Genomic DNA, 25,513 nt, shown 5'->3' with positions numbered 1-25,513 from the left:
CTTCACTCTGTGATCAAACTCATCCCAAACCATCTCAATTGGGATGAGGTCAGGTGATTGTGGAGGCCAGGTCATCTGATGCAGCACTCCATCACTCTCCTTATTGGTCAAATAGCCCTTACACAGCCTGGAGGTGTGTTGGGTCATTGTCCTGTTGAAAAACAAATGATAGTCCCACTAAACCCAAACCAGATGGGATGGCGTATCGCTGCAGAATGCTGTGGTAGCCATGGTGGTTAAGTGTGCCTTAAATTCTAAATAAATCACTGTCAGTGCCACCCAGCAAAGAACCATCACACCACCTCCTCCATTCTTCACAGTGGGAACCACACATGCTCAAATTTGGACTCATCAGACCAAAGGACAGATATCCATTGCTCGTGTTTCTTGGCCCAAGCAAATCTCTTATTATTATTCTGAGGATGGTATCTCTAATGAAGTTATCCTCTTGCAGCAGAGGATGGCATATCCCATCTGATTCACGAAGTCTCCTCTGAACAGTTGATGTTGACATGTGTCTGTTACTTGAACTCTGTGAATCATCTACTTGGGCTGCAATTTCTGAGGCTGGTAACTCTAATGAACTTATCCTCTGCAGCAGAGGTAACTTCCTCTGAAGACAGAAGGCAGGGTCGATATGACTGCCCGGAGTCCTTGTCTGCAGGACAGAGAACTGGACAGAAAACCCTCCCTCTCGTTCGTTCTTCCCACCTTCCCTCCTCACCCCTTCCCTGGTAACTCCCCCTCCTCACCCCTTCCCTGGTAACTCCCCCTCCTCCCCTGGTAACTCCCCCTCCTCACCCCTCCCCTGGTAACTCCCCTCCTCACCCCTCCCCTGGTAACTCCCCCTCCTCACCCCTCCCCTGGTAACTCCCCTCCTCACCCCTCCCATGGTAACTCCCCCTCCCCCTCCCCTGGTAACTCCCCCTCCTCACCCCTCCCCTGGTAACTCCCCCTCCTCACCCCCTCCCATGGTAACTCCCCCTCCTCACCCCTCCCCTGGTAACTCCCCCTCCTCACCCCTCCCCTGGTAACTCCCCCTCCTCACCCCTCCCCTGGTAACTCCCCCCTCCTCACCCCTCCCCTGGTAACTCCCCCTCACCCCTCCCCTGGTAACTCCCCCTCCTCACCCCTCCCATGGTAACTCCCCCTCCTCACCCCTCCCATGGTAACTCCCCCTCCTCACCCCTCCCATGGTAACTCCCCCTCCTCCCCCCATGGTAACCCCCCTCCTGGTAACTCCCCCCTCCTCAGAGTTCCCTCTGGTAACTCCCCCTCCTCATTCAATCCCTGGTAACTCCCCCTCCTCACCCCTCCCATTGTAACCCCCCTCCTCACTACTATTTCATTGAAGGCAGACTGGTAACTCCCCCAAGGTTCCAGGCTCACCCCATCCCATGGTAAAACTTTTTTACATTTTTTACAGACCCCTCCCATGTTAATGTAACTCCCCCTCCTCACCCCTCCCAGGTCACTCCCCCTCCTCACCCCTCCCATGAAAACCCCCTTTAACCCCATCCCAGTAGATACACCCCTCCCATTGTACATCCCCCAAAAACAGTTTAAACCAGTTTAAACCAACTCAACATAAAAGAGTGGTTCAAGTCAAAAAACGTGTTTTATAAATTGTACAACCGCTGATGAAACTAACACTGTAAAAGTGTGATTCTTTTGTAATCAGTGTCAGTCCTAATAGTTGCGGTTTCAAAATACGATCTACATAGGACCTTCTAATCAGCAGTTTTTGTATGGGCGGGAGTTGTTTGTTTATGGTGACATCACCACGCTGTAAATTGATTAATAGACCAATAACAAACAGCGTTCCAAAACCACACTGACAATAGCAGACCGTTTTTGGTTTTCCCCAGCCCACTCAGACCACTCCCATGCAGTACTAGTCTTGCTATAAAAAAAAGAAGCTATTTTTTCCCCCATTTTAATGGAAATCTATTACAATAAGATACTTGATTGTTACCCAAAATTGATTTTGATACGGCTATTTAAAATTTAAAAAAACATTGCATTTTGGCATTTTAAAGAAAACTGGGCAAATACGCAGAAAATATTCAGCATTCTTGTTCCTCTGGAACTTGCAACTGTCTGAACTCCAGCCAAAGAAAACAGGCTGTAATATCAAACCAGGAAATGATATCAAACCAAATCAAAACAGCTGTGATCGTTTATATAAACGGATCTAAAAGCCACACAAAGCACAGGATTGGGTAACAATGTCATGCATCAACACCTGCTTGAGTGGTCCTCAACAGGAAATCATAGGTATTTCTATTGTCACTGGAAAGCTACTAGGTATCCTGATTAAGTCCTTCTAAACTCAGCTAGGGAGAATTCAGTCAGTGTGTTATTCAATAAATAAATCAGGAGTGAAAATGTGCTTAACAAGTCACATAATGAGTTGCATAATAGTGTTGAACAACTACCTCATCTCTGTACCCCACACATACATATAATTGTACGGTCCCTCAGTCAAGCAGTGAATTTCAAACACAGATTCAACACAGTTGCCAGAGAAGAAGGAACCCGCTCAGGGATTTCACCATGAGGCCAATGGTAACTTTAAAACATTTACAGAGTTCAATGGCTGTGATAGGACACTGAGGATGGATCAACAACATTACTCCACAATACTAACCTACTTGACAGAGTGAAGATAAGAACGTCTATACAGAATAAAATTATTCCAAAACATGCATCCTGTTTGCAGTAAGGCACTAAAGTAATACCGTAAAACATTTGGCAAAGCAATTCACTATTTGTCCTGAATAAAAAGTGTTGTGTTATATTGGAGTTGCCCCAAACATGTCACTGAGTACCACTCTCTCCATAATTTCAAGCATAGTGGTGGCTGCATCATGTTATGGGTATGTTTGTAATCATTAAGAACTGGGGAGTTTTTCAGGATAAAAATAAACAGAATGGAGCTAAGCTCAGGGAAAATCCTAGAGGAAAACCTGGTTCAGTCTGCTTTCCACCAGACACTAGGAGATTAATTCACCTTTCAGCAGGACAATAACCTAAAACACAAGGCCAAATCTACACTGGAGTTGCTTACCAAGAAGACAGTGAATGTTTCTGAGAGGCCTAGTTACAGTTGACTTAAATCTGCTTGAGAATCTATGGCAAAACTTCCTAATGGTTGGATAGCAATGACCAACTTGACAGAGCGTGAAGAACTTAGAAAATAATACAAATGGGCAAATGTTGCACAATACAGGCTCTCACAATACGTACCCAGAAACACTCACAGCTGTAATCACTGCCAAAAGGTGATTCTGACATGTAAACAGTCAGGTGGTTGAACACTTATCTGATCAATGTGTTTATACATTTTTTTTTTTAAATGTTAGAATTTATATCTTACACTGAGTATTTTGTCGTTAACAAAAAAAAATGACAATGAAATCTATTTTAATCCCACTTTGTAAACAACATCAAAATCAAGGGACGTGAACAATTATAACAAATGGAGATACAGCGCATTTTGAAAGTATTCAGACCCTTTGGCTTTTTCCATGTTTTGTTACGTTACAACCTTATTCTAAAAAATAAATTTTAAAAATATGTTTTAACTCAATCTACACACAAAACCCTGTAATTACAAAGCAAAAACAGGTTTAGAATTAATTGCAATTACATTTTTTTTAAATCAAATATATGTATCTGTATTCAGACCTCAGTACTACTCAGTACTTTGTTGAAGCACCTCTGCCACTACCATGCTTCACCACCATGCTTCACTGTAGTGATGCTGCCACCACCATGCTTCACCGTAGTGATGCTGCCACCACCATGCTTCACCGTAGTGATGCTGCCACCACCATGCTTCACCGTAGTGATGGTGCCAGGTTTCTTCCAGATGTGACACTTGGCATTCAGGCCAAAGAGTTCAATCTTGGTTTCATCAGACCAGAGAATCTTGTTTCTCATGGTCTGAGAGTCCTTCAGGTGCCTTTTGACAAACTCCAAGTGGGCTGTCATGTGGCTTTTACTGAGGAGTGGCTTCCGTCTGGCCACCCTACCATAAAGGCCTGATTGGTGGAGTGCTGCAGAGATGGTTGTCATTCTGGAAGGTTCTCCCATCTCCCACAGAGGAACTCTGGAGCTCTGTCAGAGAGACCATTGGGGTTCTTGCTCACCTCACCTGACCAAGACCCTTCTCCCCCGATTGCTCAGTTTGGCCGAGCAGCCAGCTCTAGGAAGAGTCTTGGTGGTTCAAACTTCTTCCATTTAAGAATGATGGAGGCCACTGTGTTCTTGGAGACCTTCAATGCTGCAGAAATGTTTTGGTACCCTTCCCCAGATCTGTGCCTCGACACAATCCTGTCTCGGGTGTTCTAAGGATAATTTCTTCAACCTCATGGCTTGGTTTTTGCTCTGACATGCACTGTCAACTTTGGGACCTTGTATAGACAGGTGTGTGCCTTTTCATGTCCAATCAATTGAATTTTCCACAGGTGGAGTCCAATCAAGTTGTAGAAACATCTCAAGGATGATCAATGGAAACAGGATGCACAGAGCTCAATTTCGAGTCTCATCGCAAATGGTCTGAATACTTATGTAAATAAGGTATTTTGGTTTTATATTCTTTATACAAAAAGGTAATTGTCTTTTGCCTTCTCATTATGGGGTATTGTGTGTAGATTGATGAGGGGGAAAATAATTTTATACATTTTATAATAAGGCTGTAACATAACAAAATGTGGAAAAAGTTAAGAGGTCTGAATACTTTCTGAATGCACTGTAAATACTGTAGGTTACTAAACATTAAGAACACCTTCTCTCTCCATGACAGACTGACCAGGTGAAAGCTATGATCCCTTATTGATGTCACTTGTTAAATCCACTTCAGTCAGTGTAGATGAAGGGGAGGAGACAGATTAAAGAAGGATTTTTAATCATTGAGACAATTGAGAGATGGATTGTGTATGTGTGCCATTCAGAGGGTGAATGGGCAAGACAACAGATTTAAGTGCCTTTGAACAGGGTATGGTAGTAGGTACCAGGTGCACCGGTTTGTGTCAAGAACTGCAACGCTGCTGGGTTTTTCCACACTCAACAGTTTCCCGTGTGTATAAAGAATGGTCCACCACCCAAAGGACAACCAGCCAACTTGGCAACTGTGGGAAGCATTGGAGTCAACATGGACCAGCATCCCTGTGGAACGCTTTCAACACCTTGCAGAGTCCATGCCACGACGAATTGAGGCTGTTCTGACGTCAAACAGCGGGGGCAACTCAATATTAGGAAGGTCTAAATCAAAACCTGTTGGCTTAATCTGTGTCTGGGAAACCGACGATGTTTTGATATATGATCAAGTCTAAGCCAAGTCCGTGACTGGCTCCTAGCATCTCTAGTTTCCACTGGCTTTTATCAAGAACCAGGTGTCTGACAACAAAAACACTAAGCCAGGTCAGGGAGGCCACGAACCTCAGCCAGGTCAATCTGAAGTTATGAGGGAAAAAAACTCTAAATACATCACAGCAGTAAGGGAAGGGGAGAAACATCCCGGCAGTAAGGGAAGAGGAGAAACATCCCGGCAGTAAGGGAAGAGGAGAAACATCCCGGCAGTAAGGGAAGAGGAGAAACATCCCGGCAATAAGGGAAGAGGAGAAACATCCCGGCAGTAAGGGAAGAGGAGAAACATCCCGGCAGTAAGGGAAGAGGAGAAACATCCCGGCAATAAGGGAGGAGAGGAGAAACATCCCGGCAGTAAGGGAAGAGGAGAAACATCCCGGCAGTAAGGGAAGAGGAGAAACATCCGGCAGTAAGGGAAGAGGAGAAACATCCCGGCAGTAAGGGAAGAGGAGAAACATCCCGGCAGTAAGGGAAGAGGAGAAACATCCCGGCAGTAAGGGAAGAGGAGAAACATCCCGGCAGTAAGGGAAGAGGAGAAACATCCCGGCAGTAAGGGAAGAGGAGAAACATCCCGGCAGTAAGGGAAGAGGAGAAACATCCCGGCAGTAAGGGAAGAGGAGAAACATCCCGGCAGTAAGGGAAGAGGAGAAACATCCCGGCAGTAAGGGAAGAGGAGAAACATCCCGGCAATAAGGGAAGAGGAGAAACATCCCGGCAGTAAGGGAAGAGGAGAAACATCCCGGCATTAAGGGAAGAGGAGAAACATCCCGGCAGTAAGGGAAGAGGAGAAACATCCCGGCATTAAGGGAAGAGGAGAAACATTCTCTGTTTGACAGGTGCACTGTCCATTCCTCCATCCTTTGTATATGATCATATGTTTGATCATTCTGGACTTGTGGCTACACTGTAAAGTTAATGGAACTGAGTATTTTAACAACATACACCCACATTTTCTGACAAGCGACCACTGTCATAAATTCATAGAATGTTTTGGAATGACGTATAGTAAAGCATTTGTGAAAATTGCAATACAGAGTGGGAAAGAGTCCTTGTGTTTGGACAAGAAATAGACACTGCAGTAAATAAAACCTAATAAAAACATCTCTTGTCCAGGACCAGAGTCTACACAGACCAGGGCGCTATAGCCAATCAGAGATACAGTAGGCCTTTATACAAACAAGCCATTTGCCTCATGGGCCTGCCAACATTCACTTTGAACTGGACTGTGTGTTTACAGGCAGTAGGGCCTGTTATCATTCACTTTGAACTGGACTGTGTGTTTACAGGCAGTAGGGCCTGTCATCATTCACTATGAACTGGACTGTGTGTTTACAGGCAGTAGGGCCTGTTATCATTCACTTTGAACTGGACTGTGTGTTTACAGGCAGTAGGGCCTGTCATCATTCACTTTGAACTGGACTGTGTGTTTACAGGCAGTAGGGCCTGTTATCATTCACTTTGAACTGGACTGTGTGTTTACAGGCAGTAGGGCCTGTTATCATTCACTTTGAACTGGACTGTGTGTTTACAGGCAGTAGGGCCTGTTATCATTCACTTTGAACTGGACTGTGTGTTTACAGGCAGTAGGGCCTGCCATCATTCACTTTGAACTGGACTGTGTGTTTACAGGCAGTAGGGCCTGTCATCATTCACTATGAACTGGACTGTGTGTTTACAGGCAGTAGGGCCTGCCATCATTCACTTTGAACTGGACTGTGTGTTTACAGGCAGTAGGGCCTGTCATCATTCACTATGAACTGGACTGTGTGTTTACAGGCACTTTGAACTGGACTGTGTGTTTACAGGCAGTAGGGCCTGTCATCATTCACTATGAACTGGACTGTGTGTTTACAGGCAGTAGGGCCTGTCATCATTCACTATGAACTGGACTGTGTGTTTACAGGCAGTAGGGCCTGTTATCATTCACTTTGAACTGGACTGTGTGTTTACAGGCAGTAGGGCCTGTCATCATTCACTATGAACTGGACTGTGTGTTTACAGGCAGTAGGGCCTGTTATCATTCACTTTGAACTGGACTGTGTGTTTACAGGCAGTAGGGCCTGTCATCATTCACTATGAACTGGACTGTGTGTTTACAGGCAGTAGGGCCTGTCATCATTCACTATGAACTGGACTGTGTGTTTACAGGCAGTAGGGCCTGCCATCATTCACTATGAACTGGACTGTGTGTTAACAGGCAGTAGGGCCTGTCATCATTCACTATGAACTGGACTGTGTGTTAACAGACAGTAGGGCCTGTCATCATTCACTATGAACTGTGTGTCTACTGTGTGTTAACAGACAGTAGGGCCTGCTATCATTCACTATGAACTGGACTGTGTGTTTACAGACAGTAGGGCCTGTCATCATTCACTATGAACTGGACTGTGTGTTTACAGGCAGTAGGGCCTGTCATCATTCACTAACTGAACTGGGCCTGTCATCTGAACTGTGTTTACAGGCAGTAGGGCCTGTTATCATTCACTTTGAACTGGACTGTGTGTTTACAGGCAGTAGGGCCTGTTATCATTCACTGGATGAACTGGGCCTGTCATCATTCACTATGAACTGTGTTTACAGGCAGTAGGGCCTGTCATCATTCACTATGAACTGGACTGTGTGTTTACAGGCAGTAGGGCCTGTTATCATTCACTATGAACTGGACTGTGTGTCTACAGGCAGTAGGGCCTGTTATCATTCACTATGAACTGGACTGTGTGTTTACAGGCAGTAGGGCCTGTTATCATTCACTATGAACTGGACTGTGTGTTTACAGGCAGTAGGGCCTGTTATCATTCACTATGAACTGGACTGTGTGTTTACAGGCAGTAGGGCCTGTCATCATTCACTATGAACTGGACTGTGTGTTTACAGGCAGTAGGGCCTGTTATCATTCACTTTGAACTGGACTGTGTGTTTACAGGCAGTAGGGCCTGTCATCATTCACTTTGAACTGGACTGTGTGTTTACAGGCAGTAGGGCCTGTCATCATTCACTATGAACTGGACTGTGTGTTTACAGGCAGTAGGGCCTGTTATCATTCACTTTGAACTGGACTGTGTGTTTACAGGCAGTAGGGCCTGTCATCATTCACTATGAACTGGACTGTGTGTTTACAGGCAGTAGGGCCTGTTATCATTCACTATGAACTGGACTGTGTGTTTACAGGCAGTAGGGCCTGTCATCATTCACTATGAACTGGACTGTGTGTTTACAGGCAGTAGGGCCTGTCATCATTCACTTTGAACTGGACTGTGTGTTACAGGCAGTAGGGCCTGTCATCATTCACTTTGAACTGGACTGTGTGTTTACAGGCAGTAGGGCCTGTTATCATTCACTTTGAACTGGACTGTGTGTCTACAGGCAGTAGGGCCTGTTATCATTCACTTTGAACTGGACTGTGTGTCTACAGGCAGTAGGGCCTGTCATCATTCACTTTGAACTGGACTGTGTGTCTACAGGCAGTAGGGCCTGTTATCATTCACTTTGAACTGGACTGTGTGTCTACAGGCAGTAGGGCCTGTCATCATTCACTTTGAACTGGACTGTGTGTTTACAGGCAGTAGGGCCTGTTATCATTCACTTTGAACTGGACTGTGTGTTACAGGCAGTAGGGCCTGTCATCATTCACTTTGAACTGGACTGTGTGTTTACAGGCAGTAGGGCTGGATGAACTGGACTGTGTGTTTACAGGCAGTAGGGCCTGTTATCATTCACTTTGAACTGGACTGTGTGTCTACAGGCAGTAGGGCCTGTTATCATTCACTTTGAACTGGACTGTGTGTCTACAGGTAGTAGGGCCTGTTATCATTCACTATGAACTGGACTGTGTGTCTACAGGCAGTAGGGCCTGTTATCATTCACTTTGAACTGGACTGTGTGTCTACAGGCAGTAGGGCCTGTTATCATTCACTTTGAACTGGACTGTGTGTCTACAGGCAGTAGGGCCTGTTATCATTCACTTTGAACTGGACTGTGTGTCTACAGGCAGTAGGGCCTGTTATCATTCACTTTGAACTGGACTGTGTGTCTACAGGTAGTAGGGCCTGTTATCATTCACTATGAACTGGACTGTGTGTCTACAGGCAGTAGGGCCTGTTATCATTCACTATGAACTGGACTGTGTGTTTACAGGCAGTAGGGCCTGTCATCATTCACTATGAACTGGACTGTGTGTTTACAGGCAGTAGGGCCTGTTATCATTCACTTTGAACTGGACTGTGTGTCTACAGGCAGTAGGGCCTGTCATTCATTCACTATGAACTGGACTGTGTGTTTACAGACAGTAGGGCCTGTTATCATTCACTTTGAACTGGACTGTGTGTTTACAGGCAGTAGGGCCTGTTATCATTCACTTTGAACTGGACTGTGTGTCTACAGGCAGTAGGGCCTGTTATCATTCACTTTGAACTGGACTGTGTGTCTACAGGTAGTAGGGCCTGTTATCATTCACTATGAACTGGACTGTGTGTCTACAGGCAGTAGGGCCTGTTATCATTCACTATGAACTGGACTGTGTGTTTACAGGCAGTAGGGCCTGTTATCATTCACTTTGAACTGGACTGTGTGTTTACAGGCAGTAGGGCCTGTCATCATTCACTATGAACTGGACTGTGTGTTTACAGGCAGTAGGGCCTGTCATCATTCACTATGAACTGGACTGTGTGTTTACAGACAGTAGGGCCTGTTATCATTCACTTTGAACTGGACTGTGTGTTTACAGGCAGTAGGGCCTGTTATCATTCACTTTGAACTGGACTGTGTGTTTACAGGCAGTAGGGCCTGTTATCATTCACTTTGAACTGGACTGTGTGTTTACAGGCAGTAGGGCCTGTTATCATTCACTATGAACTGGACTGTGTGTTTACAGGCAGTAGGGCCTGTTATCATTCACTTTGAACTGGACTGTGTGTTTACAGGCTAGGGCCTGTCATCATTCACTATGAACTGGACTGTGTGTTTACAGGCAGTAGGGCCTGTCATCATTCACTTTGAACTGGACTGTGTGTTTACAGGCAGTAGGGCCTGTCATCATTCACTATGAACTGGACTGTGTGTTTACAGGCAGTAGGGCCTGTCATCATTCACTATGAACTGGATTGTGTGTTTACAGGCAGTAGGGCCTGTCATCATTCACTATGAACTGGACTGTGTGTTTACAGGCAGTAGGGCCTGTTATCATTCACTTTGAACTGGACTGTGTGTTTACAGGCAGTAGGGCCTGTCATCATTCACTATGAACTGGACTGTGTGTTTACAGACAGTAGGGCCTGTCATCATTCACTATGAACTGGACTGTGTGTTTACAGACAGTAGGGCCTGTTATCATTCACTATGAACTGGACTGTGTGTTTACAGGCAGTAGGGCCTGTTATCATTCACTATGAACTGGACTGTGTGTTTACAGGCAGTAGGGCCTGTTATCATTCACTATGAACTGGACTGTGTGTTTACAGGCAGTAGGGCCTGTTATCATTCACTATGAACTGGACTGTGTGTTACAGGCAGTAGGGCCTGTCATCATTCACTATGAACTGGACTGTGTGTCTACAGAACTGGACTGTGTGTGTCTACAGGCAGTAGGGCCTGTCATCATTCACTATGAACTGGACTGTGTGTTTACAGGCAGTAGGGCCTGTCATCATTCACTTTGAACTGGACTGTGTGTCTACAGGCAGTAGGGCCTGTTATCATTCACTTTGAACTGGACTGTGTGTCTACAGGCAGTAGGGCCTGTCATCATTCACTTTGAACTGGACTGTGTGTTTACAGGCAGTAGGGCCTGTTATCATTCACTTTGAACTGGACTGTGTGTCTACAGGCAGTAGGGCCTGTTATCATTCACTATGAACTGGACTGTGTGTCTACAGGTAGTAGGGCCTGTTATCATTCACTATGAACTGGACTGTGTGTCTACAGGCAGTAGGGCCTGTTATCATTCACTTTGAACTGGACTGTGTGTCTACAGGCAGTAGGGCCTGTTATCATTCACTTTGAACTGGACTGTGTGTCTACAGGCAGTAGGGCCTGTTATCATTCACTTTGAACTGGACTGTGTGTTTACAGGCAGTAGGGCCTGTTATCATTCACTATGAACTGGACTGTGTGTTTACAGGCAGTAGGGCCTGTTATCATTCACTATGAACTGGACTGTGTGTTTACAGGCAGTAGGGCCTGTTATCATTCACTTTGAACTGGACTGTGTGTCTACAGGCAGTAGGGCCTGTTATCATTCACTTTGAACTGGACTGTGTGTCTACAGGCAGTAGGGCCTGTTATCATTCACTTTGAACTGGACTGTGTGTTTACAGGTAGTTGCAAAAGAGCGACTTTAGATCATTAGAACACTTTGGCAAAAGACACAAAAACACCTGAATGAATTTCTGTAAATATGTCAACACCACAGGAGTCCTCTTACATTTGGGAACTTCACAGTCCTATTGATTAAACAACCATGAAAAGGTTGGCTCTCTCTCCCTCAGTTATACACATCAACAACAACAAGATAAACAACTAATGTTAGCCAGAGCGAGATGAGCTAAAACCTGACGAGGGAACATTCACTTTTTAAACGTCCCTTTTTCAGGACCCCGTCTTTCAAATATAATTCGTAAAAATCCAAATAACATCACAGATCTTCATTGTAAAGGGTTTAAACACTGTTTACCATGCTTGTTCAATGAACCATAAACAATGAACATGCACCTGTGGAACGGTCGTTAAGACACTAACAGCTTACAGACGGTAGGCAATTAAGGTCACAGAAAACTTAGGACACTAAAGAGGCCTTTCTACTGACTCTGAAAAACACTACAAAAAAAAGATTCCCAGGGTCCCTGCTCATCTGCGTGAATGTGCCTTAGGCATGCTGCAAGGAGGCATGAGGACTGCAGATGTGGCCAGGGCAGTAAACTGCAATGTCCGTACTGTGAGACGCCCAAGACAGCGCTCAGAGAGACAGGACGGACAGCTGATCGTCCTCGCAGTGTAACAACACCTGCACAGGATCAGTACATCCAAACATCACACCTGCGGGACAGGTACAGGAAGGCAACAACAACTGCTGAGTTACACCAGGAACGCACAATCCCTCCATAAGTGCTCAGACTGTCCGCAATAGTCTGAGAGAGGCTGGACTGAGGGCTTGTAGGTCTGTTGCAAGGCAGGTCCTCACCAGACATCACCGGCAACAATGTGGCCTATGAGCACAAACCCACTGTCGCTGGACCAGACAGGACTGGCAAAAAGTGCTCTTCACTGACGAGTCGCGGTTTTGTCTCACCAGGGGTAATGGTCGGATTTGCGTTTATCGTCAAAGGAATGAGCGTTACACCGAGGCCTGTACTCTGGAGCGGGATCGATTTGGAGGTGGAGGGTCCGTCAAGGTCTGGGGCGGTGTGTCACAGCATCATCGGACTGAGCTTGTTGTCATTGCAGGCAATCTCAACGCTGTGTGTTACAGGGAAGACATCCTCCTCCCTCATGTGGTACCCTTCCTGCAGGCTCATCCTGACATGACCCTGCCACCAGCCATACTGCTCATTCTGGGCATGATTTCCTGCAAGACAGGAATGTCAGTGTTCTGCCATGGCCAGCGAAGAGCCCGGATCCCAATCCCATTGAGCATGTCTGGGACCTGTTGGATCGGAGGGTGAGGGCTAGAGCCATTCCTCACAGAACTGTCCGGGAACATGCAGGTGCCTTGGTGGAAGAGTGGGGAAACATCTCACAGCAAGAACTGGCAAATCTGGTGCAGTCCATGAGGAGGAGATGCACTGCAGTACTTAATGCAGCTGGTGGCCACACCAGATACTGACTGTTACTTTTTACCCCCCTTTGTTCAGGGACACATTATTCCCTTTCTGTTAGTCACATGTCTGTGGAACTTGTTCAGTTTATGTCTCAGTTGTTGAATCTTGTTATGTTCATACAAATATTTACACATGTTAATTAAGTTTGCTAAAAATGTAACGCAGTTGACAGTGAGAGGACATTCTTTTTTTGCTGAGTTTAGTAGATGACTCAAGTGTTGAGACATTTATGCTCTCCTGTGTCTTATTCGGCCCACAGGCTTTGTTTGACACGTGCGCTAGCCTATTAGTCGCGTTATGACTGACTTGTGATCATTTCCCTTGCTAGTTCGACTGCATTGACATTCCCAGCCATAGTTACAGTCATCTGTTTTTGTTCAAAATATTGAGTCATTGAAACTGAAACAGTGCATCCTCAGTGAAGGCAGCAAACAATTTACCAGGCCAGCTGTGATTTACAACCTGACAGCAATATGTTTTAGACTACCAAGTATTGGTGAATTATATTAGTCATGCATTGAACTACATGAACTACATAAACCATAACATAAACAGTCAAATAGAACCCTGAACCATAAACAGTCAAATAGCACCCTGAACCATAAACAGTCAAATAGCACCCTGAACCATAAACAGTCAAATAGAACCCTGAACCATAAACAGTCAAATAGCACCCTGAACCATAAACAGTCAAATAGAACCCTGAACTATAAACAGGCAAATAGAACCCTGAACCATAAACAGTCAAATAGCACCCTGAACCATAAACAGTCAAATAGCACCCTGAACCATAAACAGTCAAATAGCACCCTGAACCATAAACAGTCAAATAGAACCCTGAACCATAAACAGGCAAATAGCACCCTGAACCATAAACAGGCAAATAGAACCCTGAACCATAAACAGGCAAATAGAACCCTGAACCATAAACAGGCAAATAGAACCCTGAACCATAAACAGGCAAATAGAACCCTGAACCATAAACAGTCAAATAGAACCCTGAACTATAAACAGTCAAATAGAACCCTGAACCATAAACAGTCAAATAGAACCCTGAACCATAAACAGGCAAATAGAACCCTGAACCATAAACAGTCAAATAGAACCCTGAACCATAAACAGTCAAATAGAACCCTGAACCATAAACAGTCAAATAGAACCCTGAACCATAAACAGTCAAATAGAACCCTGAACCATAAACAGTCAAATAGAACCCTGAACCATAAACAGTCAAATAGAACCCTGAACCATAAACAGGCAATGTGATATTTTTGACTGATATTATGATTGTCTTTTTGTTTCACCTCTGCAAAGTAGTTAAAAGGCTCTCAGTTCCACTTGAAATGAGACCGGCTTAGTGTATAGTGACAGTCGTTATCAGGCCTGGGTGGGTTCTGGGTGGTGCGGATTTATAGTTAAAGAACTCACTTAATTTCTCGCAAAAAGATAAATAATGCTTTTTTATCCTTTTAGACTTCCAGTTATGTCATACAGGAATCAAAAGTACCATGATCCAACCACCTGCTACTGAAATCACCATCAATCTTATTTCCTTAAATATGGGCCTGTTACAAGGATTAAGCCTAGTCCTCGATTTAAAAGACTTTGAATGGAGAATTAAGAAATAGTGATAATCCAGCGCTATAGGCTTATATTATTGAAACAGTATTTTAGCAGGGAGTCCCATTGAGATCTGGGCCTGGGAGATCATCCCTAGATGATCTCCAATATCACAATAAGTGTCGACTGGTTTAGACAGGGGAAATCTTGCACAATATTGGATGTTTTCCATTAAGACCGATATTCCTGGTCGTACATGAACAATGTTTAACCAGGGCCCGGGAGGCCGTCCCTAAAACGATCCACAATCTCACAGTGAGAAGTTTAGAATCAAATCTTTAGTACCAAAGTAACAGGAGTCACAGAGCAAAACCCAATTATGTCCAAGGTTGAGAACAGGTCTAGCTCAAATAGAGGCCTTAAACACTGCTCCTTTTGATTCCTGTGGACCATGGCCTATACCAGCCAGACCCACAGTGATGCTTTTCATTCGGGAAATGCAGGCCCTCTAGACAGCACAGGGAGTCAGGAAATACAGGCCCTCTAGACAGCACAGGGAGTCAGGAAATGCAGGCTCTCTAGACAGCACAGGGAGTCAGGAAAATAAAAATGAAGACATCCGCATATGAAACCTTTCAAGGAAATCAATGGTTGAATGACTAACTTCCCAGTGATCGTGTTGAGAGATAGATATCAGACCTAGATTGCGTCCCAAATGGCACCCTGGTCAAAAGTAGTGCCATTTGGGCTGTAACCCTACAGTCCACAGGGCCGTAACCCTACAGTCCACAGGGGTCGTAACCCTACAGTCCACAGGGGCCGTAACCCTACAGTCCACAGGGGCCGTAATCCTACAGTCCACAGGGGCCGTAACCCTACAGTCCACAGGGGCCGTAACCCTACAGTCCACAGGGGCCGTAACCCTACAGTCCACGGGGCCGTAACCCTACAGTCCACGGGGCCGTAACCCTACAGTCCACAGGGGTCGTAACCCTACAGTCCACAGGGGTCGTAACCCTACAGTCCACAGGGGTCGTAACCCTACAGTCCACAGGGGTCGTAACCCTACAGTCCACAGGGGTCAACCCTACAGTCCACAGGGGTCAACCCTACAGTCCACAGGGGTCAACCCTACAGTCCACAGGGTTCAACCCTACAGTCCACAGGGTTCAACCCTACAGTCCACAGGGTTCAACCCTACAGTCCACAGGGGTCAACCCTACAGTAAAGCGTTTATGTCAAGGGTAGGTCAACAGAAAAAAGTCTGATTGGCATTACAGTAACATAATTTTGTCCCCCATGATGAAATCAGGAGGGGAATGTAGATTGATAGGTCTCCGTCTGTTCGACTTTTGTACGTTAGTCACACTCGATCTCAGATAGCGCTGGCCTGATTTTGACAAACCTTGGGTGAATGATGCTTCCCGCTATGGAGATTTTGTGAGTCACACCACAGAGGAAGAGGCAAAGCCAGAGGGATAACTGGGCCCAAAATCTGTCTTCTCCAGCAGGTGGCTCACCAAGCAGGGAGTTGTGTGAAGGTCAATAAGAGAGGTTTGAATTCAGTTAACAAAAAAATGTAGCAGTTTATTTGCTACATGTGGCTTATTTGATCTAATAAAAAAGTTTTGCCTAGGTTGTTATGCGTGTGTTGGTAAATAGGACAGGGAGTGGATTAGCTAGAGACTGGCAGTAGGACAGGGAGTGGATTAGCTAGACACTGGCAGTAGGACAGGGTGTGGATTAGCTAGAGACTGGCAGTAGGACAGGTAGTGGATTAGATAAAGAGACTGGCAGTAGGACAGGGAGTAGATTAGCTAGAGACTGGCAGTAGGACAGGGGAGGATTAGATAAAGAGACTGGCAGTAGGACAGGGGTGAATTAGCTAGAGACTGGCAGTAGGACAGGGGTGGATTAGATAAAGAGACTGGCAGTAGGACAGTGTGTGGATTAGCTAGAGACTGGCAGTAGTACAGGGAGTGGATTAGCTAGAGACTGGCATTAGGACAGGGAATGGATTAGCTAAAGAGACTGGCAGTAGGACAGGGAGTGGATTAGCTAGAGACTGGCAGTAGGACAGGGAGTGGATTAGCTAAAGAGACTGGCAGTAGGACAGGGAGTGGATTAGCTAAAGAGACTGGCAGTAGGACAGGGAGTGGATTAGCTAAAGAGACTGGCAGTAGGACAGGGAGGATTAGCTAGAGACTGGCAGTAGGACAGTGTGTGGATTAGCTAGAGACTGGCAGTAGTACAGGGAGTGGATTAGCTAGAGACTGGCAGTAGGACAGGGAGTGGATTAGCTAAAGAGACTGGCAGTAGGACAGGGAGTGGATTAGCTAAAGAGACTGGCAGTAGGACAGGGAGGGGATTAGCTAGAGACTGGCAGTAGGAGTGGATTAGCTAGAGACTGGCAGTAGGACAGGGAGTGGACTAGCTAGAGACTGGCATTAGGACAGGGAGTGGATTAGATAAAGAGACTGGCAGTAGGACAGGGGGTGGATTAGATAAAGAGACTGGCAGTAGGACAGGGGGGGATTAGATAAAGAGACTGGCAGTAGGACAGGAAGTGAATTAGCTAGAGACTGGCAGTAGGAGAGGGGTGGATTAGATAAAGAGACTGGCAGTAGGACAGGGAGTGAATTAGCTAGAGACTGGCATTAGGACAGGGAGTGGATTAGCTAAAGAGACTGGCAGTAGGACAGGAGGTGGATTAGCTAAAGAGACTGGCAGTAGGACATGGAGTGGATTAGCTAAATAGACTGGCAGTAGGACAGGGAGTGAATTAGCTAGAGACTGGCATTAGGACAGGGAGTGGATTAGCTAAAGAGACTGGCAGTAGGACAGGAGGTGGATTAGCTAAAGAGACTGGCAGTAGGACATGGAGTGGATTAGATAAAGAGACTGGCAGTAGGACAGGGAGTGGATTAGCTAGAGACTGGCATTTGGACAGGGAGTGGATTAGCTAGAGACTGGCATTAGGACAGGGCCTGGATTAGATAAAGAGACTGGCAGTAGGACAGGGAGTGGATTAGCTAGAGACTGGCATTAGGACACGGAGTGGATTAGCTAGAGACTGGCAGTAGGACAGGGAGAGGATGAGATAAAGAGACTGGCAGTAGGACAGGGAGTGGATTAGATAAAGAGACTGGCAGTAGGACAGAGAGTGGATTAGCTAAAGAGACTGGCAGTAGGACAGGGAGTGGATTAGCTAGAGACTGACATTAGGACAGGGAGTGGATTAGCTAGAGACTGGCAGTAGGACAGGGAGTGGATTAGATAAAGAGACTGGCAGTAGGACAGGGAGTGGATTAGCTAGAGACTGGCATTTGGACAGGGAGTGGATTAGCTAGAGACTGGCATTAGGACAGGGCCTGGATTAGATAAAGAGACTGGCAGTAGGAATGGATTAGCTAGAGACTGGCAGTAGGACAGGGAGTGGACTAGCTAGAGACTGACATTAGGACAGGGAGTGGATTAGCTAGAGACTGGCAGTAGGACAGGGAGTGGATTAGATAAAGAGACTGGCAGTAGGACAGGGAGTGGATTAGCTAGAGACTGGCATTTGGACAGGGAGTGGATTAGCTAGAGACTGGCATTAGGACAGGGCCTGGATTAGATAAAGAGACTGGCAGTAGGACAGGGAGTGGATTAGCTAGAGACTGGCATTAGGACACGGGAGTGGATTAGCTAGAGACTGGCAGTAGGACAGGGAGTGGATTAGATAAAGAGACTGGCAGTAGGACAGGGAGTGGATTAGATAAAGAGACTGGCAGTAGGACAGGGGTGGATTAGATAAAGATTAGATAAAGAGACTGGCAGTGGGACAGGGAGTGGATTAGCTAGAGACTGGCAGTAGGAGTGGATTAGCTGGACTGGCAGTAGGACAGGGAGTGGATTAGATAAAGAGACTGGCAGTAGGACAGGGGTTGTATTAGCTAGAGACTGGCAGTAGGACAGGGAATGGATTAGATAAAGAGACTGGCAGTATGACAGGGGGTGGATTAGCTAGAGACTGGCAGTAGGACAGGGAGTGGATTAGCTAGAGACTGGCATTAGGACAGGGAGTGGATTAGATAAAGAGACTGGCAGTAGGACAGGGGGTGGATTAGATAAAGAGTGGATTAGCTAGAGACTGGCAGTAGGACAGGGAGTGAATTAGCTAGAGACTGGCAGTAGGACAGGGAGTGGATTAGCTAAAGACTGGCAGTAGGACAGGGAGTGGATTAGCTAGAGACTGGCAGTAGGACAGAGTGTGGATTAGCTAAAGAGACTGGCAGTAGGACAGGGAGTGGATTAGCTAGAGACTGGCAGTAGGAGTGGATTAGCTAGAGACTGGCAGTAAGACAGGGAGTGGACTAGCTAGAGACTGGCATTAGGACAGGGAGTGGATTAGCTAGAGACTGGCAGTAGGACAGGGGGGATTAGCTAAAGAGACTGGCAGTAGGACTGGAAGTGGATTAGATAAATAGACTGGCAGTAGGACAGGGGAAGGATTAGATAAAGAGACTGGCAGTAGGACAGGGAGTGGATTAGCTAGAGACTGGCAGTAGGACAGGGGTGGATTAGATAAAGAGTGGATTAGCTAGAGACTGGCAGTAGGACAGGGAGTGAATTAGCTAGAGACTGGCAGTAGGACAGGGATTGGATTAGATAAAGAGACTGGCAGTAGGACAGGGAGTGGATTAGCTAAAGAGACTGGCAGTAGGACAGAGAGTGGATTAGCTAAAGAGACTGGCAGTAGGACAGGGAGTGGATTAGCTAGAGACTGGCGGTAGGAGTGGATTAGCTAAAGAGACTGGCAGTAGGACAGAGAGTGGATTAGCTAAAGAGACTGGCAGTAGGACAGGGGTGTATTAGCTAGAGACTGGCAGTAGGACAGGGAATGGATTAGATAAAGAGACTGGCAGTATGACAGGGGTGGATTAGCTAGAGACTGGCAGTAGGACAGGGAGTGGATTAGCTAGAGACTGGCATTAGGACAGGGAGTGGATTAGATAAAGAGACTGGCAGTAGGACAGGGGTGGATTAGATAAAGAGTGGATTAGCTAGAGACTGGCAGTAGGACAGGGAGTGAATTAGCTAGAGACTGGCAGTAGGACAGGGAGTGGATTAGATAAAGAGACTGGCAGTAGGACAGGGAGTGGATTAGCTAAAGAGACTGGCAGTAGGACAGGAGTGGATTAGCTAAAGAGACTGGTAGTAGGACAGGGAGTGGATTAGCTAGAGACTGGCAGTAGGAGTGGATTAGCTAGAGACTGGCAGTAGGACAGGGAGTGGACTAGCTAGAGACTGGCATTAGGACAGGGAGTGGATTAGCTAGAGACTGGCAGTAGGACAGGGAGTGGACTAGCTAGAGACTGGCATTAGGACAGGGAGTGGATTAGCTAGAGACTGGCAGTAGGACAGGGGGTGGATTAGCTAAAGAGACTGGCAGTAGGACTGGAAGTGGATTAGATAAATAGACTGGCAGTAGGACAGGGGAGGATTAGATAAAGAGACTGGCAGTAGGACAGGGAGTGGATTAGCTAGAGACTGGCAGTAGGACAGGGGGTGGATTAGATAAAGAGTGGATTAGCTAGAGACTGGCAGTAGGACAGGGAGTGAATTAGCTAGAGACTGGCAGTAGGACAGGGATTGGATTAGATAAAGAGACTGGCAGTAGGACAGGGAATGGATTAGCTAAAGAGACTGGCAGTAGGACAGAGAGTGGATTAGCTAAAGAGACTGGCAGTAGGACAGGGAGTGGATTAGCTAGAGACTGGCGGTAGGAGTGGATTAGCTAAAGAGACTGGCAGTAGGACAGAGAGTGGATTAGCTAAGAGACTGGCAGTAGGACAGGGGTGTATTAGCTAGAGACTGGCAGTAGGACAGGGAATGGATTAGATAAAGAGACTGGCAGTATGACAGGGGTGGATTAGCTAGAGACTGGCAGTAGGACAGGGAGTGGATTAGCTAGAGACTGGCATTAGGACAGGGAGTGGATTAGATAAAGAGACTGGCAGTAGGACAGGGGGTGGATTAGATAAAGAGTGGATTAGCTAGAGACTGGCAGTAGGACAGGGGGATTAGCTAGAGACTGGCAGTAGGAAAGGGAGTGGATTAGATAAAGAGACTGGCAGTAGGACAGGGAGTGGATTAGCTAAAGAGACTGGCAGTAGGACAGGAGTGGATTAGCTAAAGAGACTGGCAGTAGGACAGGGAGTGGATTAGCTAGAGACTGGCAGTAGGAGTGGATTAGCTAGAGACTGGCAGTAGGACAGGCAATGGACTAGCTAGAGACTGGCATTAGGACAGGGAGTGGATTAACTAGAGACTGGCAGTAAGACAGGGAGTGGACTAGCTAGAGACTGGCATTAGGACAGGGAGTGGATTAGCTAGAGACTGGCAGTAAGACAGGGGGTGGATTAGCTAAAGAGACTGGCAGTAGGACTGGGAGTGGATTAGATAAATAGACTGGCAGTAGGACAGGGGAAGGATTAGATAAAGAGACTGGCAGTAGGACAGGGGGTGTATTAGCTAGAGACTGGCAGTAGGACAGGGAATGGATTAGATAAAGAGACTGGCAGTATGACAGGGGGTGGATTAGCTAGAGACTGGCAGTAGGACAGGGAGTGGATTAGCTAGAGACTGGCATTAGGACAGGGAGTGGATTAGATAAAGAGACTGGCAGTAGGACAGGGGGTGGATTAGATAAAGAGTGGATTAGCTAGAGACTGGCAGTAGGACAGGGAGTGAATTAGCTAGAGACTGGCAGTAGGACAGGGAGTGGATTAGCTAAAGAGACTGGCAGTAGGACAGAGAGTGGATTAGCTAAAGAGACTGGCAGTAGGACAGGGAGTGGATTAGCTAGAGACTGGCAGTAGGACAGAGTGGATTAGCTAAAGAGACTGGATAGTAGGACAGAGAGTGGATTAGCTAAAGAGACTGGAAGTAGGACAGGGAGTGGATTAGCTAAAGAGACTGGCAGTAGGACAGGGAGTGGATTAGCTAAAGAGACTGGCAGTAGGACAGGGAGTGGATTAGCTAAAGAGACTGGCAGTAGGACAGAGAGTGGATTAGCTAAAGAGACTGGCAGTAGGACAGGGAGTGTCTTACTTACTTACTGACTTTATCGTCCCCATGATGAAATGTTGTTGAAGTGTCATGTACACATTTAAATACAAAACCAAATTGACAATATTACATTCATAACAGTTAAATACCAATATAAAAATTTTTTTTTTTAAAGACTAGCCTGCTGGCCTTACTGAGTCGATAGGAACATTAGCCCTATAGCTATATAGGAGGGATATCACACATGGCACAAATGATTGTCTAGTTGAGTTTTTCCTGCAGAGGGGTGCCCTATACCCGCGCCCAGAGGGGAGTAGTTCAAAGTCCGAGTACAGGGGGTGGCTTGGGTCGAAAATGATTGTGGGCTTTGGGGAGGGCCCTGACCTTAAAGATCTCATCCAGGCCTGTCTGTTTGACTCCAAGTACCTTGGGGAGTAACCTGACCTTAAAGATCTCATCCAGGCCTGTCTGTTTGACTCCAAGTACCTTGCTGAGGGCCCTGACCTTAAAGATCTCATCCAGGCCTGTCTGTTTGACTCCAAGTACCTTGGGGAGTAACCTGACCTTAAAGATCTCATCCAGGCCTGTCTGTTTGACTCCAAGTACCTTGCTGAGGGCCCTGACCTTAAAGATCTCATCCAGGCCTGTCTGTTTGACTCCAAGTACCTTGGGGCTCTTTGTGGTTGAATCTGTGTTTGAAATTCACTGTTTGACTGAGGGACCTTACGGTTAATTGTATGTGTGGGATACAGAGATGAGGTAGTCATTCAAAAATAATGTTAAACACTATTATTGAACACAGAGTGAGTCCATGCAACTTATTATGTGACTTATTCAGCACATTTTTACTCCTGAACTTATTTAGGCTTGACATAAACAAAGGGGTTGAATACTTATTGACTCAAGACATTTCAGCTTTTCGTTTTTGATTAATTTGTAAACTAAATGAAAAACATAATACCACTGTGACATTATGGAGTATTGTATAGGCCAGTGACACAACAATTGAATTGAACACTTTTTTTTAAATTCAGGCTGGAACACAACATGTGGAAAAAGTCAAGGGGTGTGAATACTTTCTGAAGGCGCTGTAGTTTCTACAAGTAGACAATGAAAGCACATCAAATGTATGCTGTACCCTAGACATCAAATGTTGCCATTAGACATGTCTATGTCTAATTGTGGACACAACAGCCATGAAACCGTCAACTCCCCTCTCCCAGCTAACACAGTGGATCTGGCCCAATTCCTCATTGGCTACTTATTGAACACAGCGCATAGGCTACTTATTGAACACAGCGCATAGGCTACTTATTGAACACAGCATATAGGCTACTTATTGAACACCGTGCATAGGCTACTTATTGAACACAGCGCATAGGCTACTTAGTATAGGCTACTTATTGAACACAGCGTATAGGCTACTTAGTATAGGCTACTTATTTAACACAGCGTATAGGCTACTTAGTATAGGCTACTTATTGAACACAGCGTATAGGCTACTTAGTATAGGCTACTTATTGAACACCGTGCATAGGCTACTTAGTATAGGCTACTTATTGAACACCGTGCATAGGCTACTTAGTATAGGCTACTTATTGAACACAGCGTATAGGCTACTTAGTATAGGCTACTTATTGAACACAGCGTATAGGCTACTTAGTATAGGCTACTTATTGAACACCGTGCATAGGCTACTTAGTATAGGCTACTTATTGAACACCGTGCATAGGCTACTTAGTATAGGCTACTTATTGAACACAGCGTATAGGCTACTTAGTATAGGCTACTTATTGAACACAGCGTATAGGCTACTTAGTATAGGCTACTTATTGAACACCGTGCATAGGCTACTTAGTATAGGCTACTTATTGAACACCGTGCATAGGCTACTTAGTATAGGCTACTTATTGAACACAGCGTATAGGCTACTTAGTATAGGCTACTTATTGAACACAGCGTATAGGCTACTTAGTATAGGCTACTTAGAACACAGCGTATAGGCTACTTAGTATAGGCTACTTATTGAACACCGTGCATAGGCTACTTAGTATAGGCTACTTATTGAACACCGTGCATAGGCTACTTAGTATAGGCTACTTATTGAACACCGTGCATAGGCTACTTAGTATAGGCTACTTATTGAACACAGCGTATAGGCTACTTAGTATAGGCTACTTATTGAACACAGCGTATAGGCTACTTAGTATAGGCTACTTATTGAACACCGTGCATAGGCTACTTAGTATAGGCTACTTATTGAACACCGTGCATAGGCTACTTAGTATAGGCTACTTATTGAACACAGCGTATAGGCTACTTATTAAACACAGCGCATAGGCTACTTTTTGAAGACAGCGTATAAACTACTTATTGAACACAGCGTATAGGCTACTTATTAAACACAGTTTATATAATCCGTAGGATAACTACTGTACCTGCTATAGACCAAACAATCCATGTGGTTGATTTCTTTATCGGATCTGTGTCTTCTGTAATCCTCCCAAAGGTCTTTGATGGCAGTGACAGACAAGATGAAGACCACTGGTGCCAGGGCCAGCTGTGGTTGGAAAGCATTACAAACTGGAACAAAATTCAGCAGGGCGATGAACACGAAGTATACGTTGGCAAACCTATGGAACTGCTCGAACAGATTCTTCGGCAGAAAAGAGAGAAGAGTATATTTTGTGGTTTTAATCTCATTGTCTGAATAGTGTCTATTTGGGTTGTCCTCGCCTTTGGTTCGATCATATAAAATGTTAGAATGAACAGTCCGTGTTTTGTGCTCTTTCTTGCACTTTTTCCTCTGTTTCTTCACGTTCACCACTTCGGTTTCTCCAATCTTCTCTCGCGCCATACTTTGCCTCAAACTCTCCCAAACTTTTCCTTTTCTTTTTTTTAACGTTTTTTAAACATAGAAATGTCCTATGTAATTATGGAGCTCCATACCTTCAGAATGACATTGTATTATTCTCTGTTTTCACGCTAATCTCTTCTTTATCATCTACCTCGATTTCCCGAATTCAGACGAAAGCATTATAATATTAACATGTTTTCATTTGGCTGTTTAGAGATGCTTCGGAAAGCTAGAGGGCATAGTTGTGAAGAACATAACTTTTGCCGTTCAGTCGGTGAGTTGTAGAACACATGGATAGACTTTGACTTTGGGACGTCGTGGCAAAGTCCGTGGCCATGTGTTTAAAAAGCATGGGATCTGTGCAGATTGTGCGCAGAGAGAGAGAGGAGGGGACACAGAGCCGTCACTACTGACACGCTCTGACCCCCACGCTCCTCCCTCTCCCCAAACAGCACTTTTTACATCGCCTGGGTGGAAGTGCCACGCGGCCCGACGCGGTATTATTGGAGTTCAAACTGTCCTACCTGGAAGTTAAAGTACTATCCGTCTCTGTCCAAACACAAAGTCCTCATGTTGGATGATCTATGGATGATGAGATTGTGTCAAGAGATAAACTATTTCATAATGAAACGTTTCCAACTCGTTTCTAAATGGTATTTGTTTCATCATGTTGTTTTGAAATACAGTATTTCAACCAAAATTCAAGGACCATTAAGGATTCATTTCTCTGCATTTTTTTTTGGGGGGAATCATCTCCTTTGTTTTGCTTCCTGACAGTGGGTGTAGGTTTACATGGCCAATTTGAAAAGGCAACAAATAATCAGGTAAGAATTCTACACCAAATGATCTCAGGCCATTA

The 25,513-nt window shown here is 45.5% G+C and overlaps 1 protein-coding gene across 1 annotated transcript in view; it reads right to left on the bottom strand.

Moving 5' to 3' along the window:
- atp10a (ATPase phospholipid transporting 10A) overlaps positions 1-25,013 on the bottom strand; it is a 135,711-nt gene extending 110,698 nt beyond the window's left edge. Inside the window, exon 1 of the mRNA XM_042322815.1 lies at positions 24,236-25,013. Coding sequence (XP_042178749.1) covers positions 24,236-24,654 — 419 coding nt within the window. The 5' untranslated portion in view covers positions 24,655-25,013. The remainder of the gene's footprint in view (positions 1-24,235) is intronic.
- Between the last annotated feature and the right edge of the window lie 500 nt (positions 25,014-25,513).

Source organism: Oncorhynchus tshawytscha, linkage group LG06 (assembly GCF_018296145.1).
Source record: "Oncorhynchus tshawytscha isolate Ot180627B linkage group LG06, Otsh_v2.0, whole genome shotgun sequence".
Taxonomy (NCBI): Eukaryota; Metazoa; Chordata; class Actinopteri; order Salmoniformes; family Salmonidae; genus Oncorhynchus; species Oncorhynchus tshawytscha.
Note: the sequence above shows the minus strand (reverse complement) of the source record. Positions and strands in the feature narration are given on the sequence as shown.